The sequence below is a fragment of the Oncorhynchus nerka genome, linkage group LG3, assembly GCF_034236695.1.
Source record: "Oncorhynchus nerka isolate Pitt River linkage group LG3, Oner_Uvic_2.0, whole genome shotgun sequence".
NCBI lineage: Eukaryota > Metazoa > Chordata > Actinopteri > Salmoniformes > Salmonidae > Oncorhynchus > Oncorhynchus nerka.
Window position 1 is genome coordinate 78,145,800 of NC_088398.1, and position 4,117 is coordinate 78,149,916.

General features: G+C 41.9%; 1 protein-coding gene across 1 annotated transcript; it reads right to left on the reverse strand.

Moving 5' to 3' along the window:
- Positions 1 to 317: 317 nt before the first annotated feature.
- Positions 318 to 2,995, reverse strand: LOC115117093 (butyrophilin-like protein 10). The gene is made up of 5 exons (XM_029645551.2): positions 2,771 to 2,995; positions 1,980 to 2,333; positions 1,447 to 1,752; positions 1,257 to 1,358; positions 318 to 963 (listed from the first exon to the last, which is right to left on the reverse strand). Exons 1-5 carry the CDS (start codon positions 2,808 to 2,810, stop codon positions 842 to 844), a joined length of 924 nt encoding a protein of 307 aa, XP_029501411.1. The 5' UTR covers positions 2,811 to 2,995; the 3' UTR covers positions 318 to 841.
- Between the last annotated feature and the right edge of the window lie 1,122 nt (positions 2,996 to 4,117).

Sequence of the window (4,117 nt, forward strand, 5' to 3'; positions counted from 1 at the left end):
ACATTTCTTCAAACGAGTTTCAAATACAATTTCCCCAAATAATACGAATATAGAATGGCCAAATGTCAATACACCTACTGTATAGGAAAACACCAGAATAAAAGGTTTGACATTTAAATAAATATAATACATGAACCTTTTTTGAATATTCACAACAATATTTATTAAAGACAACATTTAAATGTAATCAAAATTTAAATGTAATCTAAATCTAAATGTAATCTAAATCTAAATGTAATCTAAATCTAAATGTAATCTAAATCTAAATGTAATCTAAATCTAAATGTAATCTAAATCTAAATAATCTAAATCTGGTTACAGATCTGTAGCATCTGTCCCTAATGTTGAACACAGTGAGGTCTGTTTAGCAGAGTGAAAATGTCTCCTCCTAAGTCAGTCTGAGAGTTCACAACTGTACCAGTGTGTTGAGGTTTACATGGTTTTAGGCCTGGATTCAATCTGGACCACTGAAGATCCGCATTAGTGGAAATGAAATGCATCGTTCCTGCATTCACGGTAAACTATTTACTGTAGGGCCTTTCAAGTACTTTCCAAGACATTTGTGAGAAAATATTAGGATTTTTTTTTATTTGAATAAAGAAGTACTTTAAAATTGTAATGTATTTTTTAAATACTCCCATGATTTAGAACTTCTACAGTAGAACATTTCCAGACACATTATTTACCATTATTCTACTGTAGACGTTCTAACGCTTTTCTAATTAATAAGAAAATATTTGAAAAAACATGCAAATACTTCCAATTAGAAGAGGTAGATTTCGTTGGGATACAGTACACCGATATGTCCAATATGTGGACCTGTATATAAAGAAATGTCCCATCAGTCTGCCTCTAGATTGTCTGGTGCCCGGCTACACCTGTCCAAAAGCTCTGTCTCAACATGACCATTTCTTTGATGGTTATTTCCTTCAACTTTTATGGTTCCACCGCTGGCTCCACAACCTAGATCAACATGGATCAGTGTTATATTCATATTTAACCACATAGTTCAGTGTTTTAGTCATAATTAACAATGCACTGAAGCACATCTAGCTACAGAATAAAATGTATGTAGGGCCAGCTGATTTTCACATACTGGTCACTCCTCAAATGTGAAATAATATAGTGTTTGGATGTACATGGAAATAAAATCTTTAGATTTGTCACTGACAGAGTAATTACAGACTGAGACAACTTTATACAGTACTGAATCTCATTTCATTACAAGAAGTAAAACATCGGAAATTGTAACTTACGTTTTTTGTACACAAAATAACCCCCGATGGAAAACAGAATCAATACTAGAATGATCAGTACTATTGTGATAATGATGGGAGTAAAGCCTTCCTGATCATCACCTGTGAGAAAAAGACAAGATGAGTGATTCAGTTTTCAGTTCATGAATATTAGGCAGTGAGTGGTGGTGTTACGTCCTGTCACATGTACCTGCAGGGTCAGTGTTAATGCTGGGGCTGACGATGGTTGTGTTGCTCACAGTCTCTCTCAGAACGGGGTTGAAGATATGGCAGGTCACCGTCTGATTTTCTGTTATATTCACTTGGCTCCAGACGCTGTACAGTCCACTTTCAGAATCCAGAGTAATATTGGTCTGTACTTCCCACGGGTCCAGAGTGAGGTTCCCACGGTCCTGGATGGTCCATGTGACCATTGGTTGTGGGTATCCCCCCTGGGTTGAACACGTGGCATTCATATTTGTCTTGTTCACAGTCACACTGGGTGTCGGGAACCGTGCTGAAAGCGAACAAAATAAATAGAACAAGATGTTAGAAAGGTGCCATAGTAATGTTTGATGATGTCCTACAATGACCGTATTAATGCTGTGAATGATTCACACAGGTGGACATGGTATCAAACACATCCAATACATGGTTCCCATGTGGTTGATGCTATTCCATTCCAGACATTATTACGAGCTAGCCTCCCCTCAGAAGCCTCCTGTGTTATTAACTCAACCATACCTGCCACAAGTAGGGTAGTGGGACACGTGTGGATATGCTTATCATTCTCGCCAAACAGTGTAGCGAAAGCACTGTAGACATTCCGGTTGTCTTCAAGTGTTACTTGGCTGAGTTTGATAGAGATATTCCCAGAACTCATCTCAGACACAAAGGCTTTAGTTCTGTTTGTGTAAAAGCTATCCTGATGTTGATTCTCTTCTCCTTTGTTGAACGAGTACAACACTCTTTCGGACTTGTCTTGCCAATGGAACCGGAGTCTTGCTGTGTCGATGGCCGTGGATGATTTCAGGTCACAGGACAGGAGAACAGACTCTCCTATAATCCCAGTGACTTCATTCTCAGATGCAGCTGGTGCTGAAACGTACCAATATGTCAAAGTTACAAACTAAGCTCAGAATTCAATGATACAACCACATGTAAATCACAACCACATGCTAACAATGCTACAACCACATGTATATCACAACTACGTTTTTCATCTGATATATATGATTAATTTATTAATTTATCAGAGCCATGAGTTTCTGTGTGAAAGTATGTGTGGAATGTGTGTGTACAAGCCGGGAGACTGAATGAATGATTCGATGGCCTCAAGGAGACAATTTCCTGTTTAGACATGCGAACAACCCTATCCAAATAGCCATTACTTGCCGCACATCGTGATCTAAATAAATAAATCATAAAATGTGCCTTTGGTTGTATGTTGTATTTGTAAGTAAAGGCCCAGGTACAGATGAGGAAGCCACGAGGGACACAAACCACAGTGACACGATAGAGAATATAAAACTTACCAGGCAACAACAAAATACTGATTAATATCAGGATGGCCATTGGACTCTGCAGGATTCTGGTGGAAAACAAGATGGAAAACAGGATGGAAAGCAGGATGGAAAACAAGATAGAAAATGAAACAACAAAGTAGCTTGGAGTTGACTGTACACTGTGTAAAATGCTCCTGAGCGAAGAGGAAAAAGTAAATGAGGTGTCCGACAAGAGAAACAGTTTTCCTTGTAACAGTATTATATCTGGTTCAGGGGTCATTCCGTCACATCCGTATTTACAAAATCCTAACAAACACGTTCAACACAACGCTAGTATCAGTATTTCACCATAACCTGTTGATCATCGTCTTCGTCAGCCACTGTCTGAGATGCATGACTCACTGTGTCGTGTGTCTGCGGTGTCAAAGCTTTCTGTTTCTAATACAGTGTATTACCACCACGAAGGAGCTAGTCGGGTCACACTACATAAAACATGCTACGAGGATGCAGTACAAAGCAGGTTTTGCTTTGTCAACAGGTAATTACCATCTGCTTGCATGGAGGATACTTGCTTCATAAAAACCCATTCCTGTCAGGAGGATCAGTATCATGCTCATCAACACACTGATCACAGGGAGCATAAAGGTTGACCTTACCAGACATGTCTCTCCCTCCTCTTGATAATAGGCATGTTTGACCCCATGTCCTGTCTGTGATGTCCTATGAGAAATGCTTGTCAACCATATGTTCACTGCTCACAAGCAAATCACAGCTCCCTTCCCTCCTCCCATCCTCATCTCAAACAGCTCCCTCCCCTCCTTCCCTCCTGATCTCAAAAGCTCCCTCCCCGGGGCCTCCCGGGTGGCACAGTGGTCTAAATCTCTGTGCCACCAGAGATTCTGGGTTCGCGCCCAGGCTCTGTTGCTGCCGGCCATGACCGGGAGGCCCATGGGGCGGCGCACAATTGGCCCAGCGTCATCCAGGTTAGGGAGGATTTGGCAGGCAGGGATATCCTTGTTGCGCACTAGCGACTCCTGTGGCGGGCCGGGCGCAGTGCACGCTGACCAGGTCACCAGGTGTACGGTGTTTCCTCAGACACATTGGTGCTTCTGGGTTGGATGTGCATTGTGTCAAGAAGCAGTGCGGCTTGGCTTGGTGGTGTTTCGGAGGACGCATGGCTCTCGACCTTCGCCTCTCCCGAGTTCGCCTCTCCCGACTACTACCAATTGGATACCATGAAAAAGGGGGTAAAACATTTAAATAAATAAAAAGCTCCCTCCTCATCTCAAACAGCTCCTTCCCCTCCTCCCCTCCTCATCTCAAACAGCTCCCTCCCCTCCTCCCCTCCTCATCTCAAACAGCTCCCTCCCCTCCTCC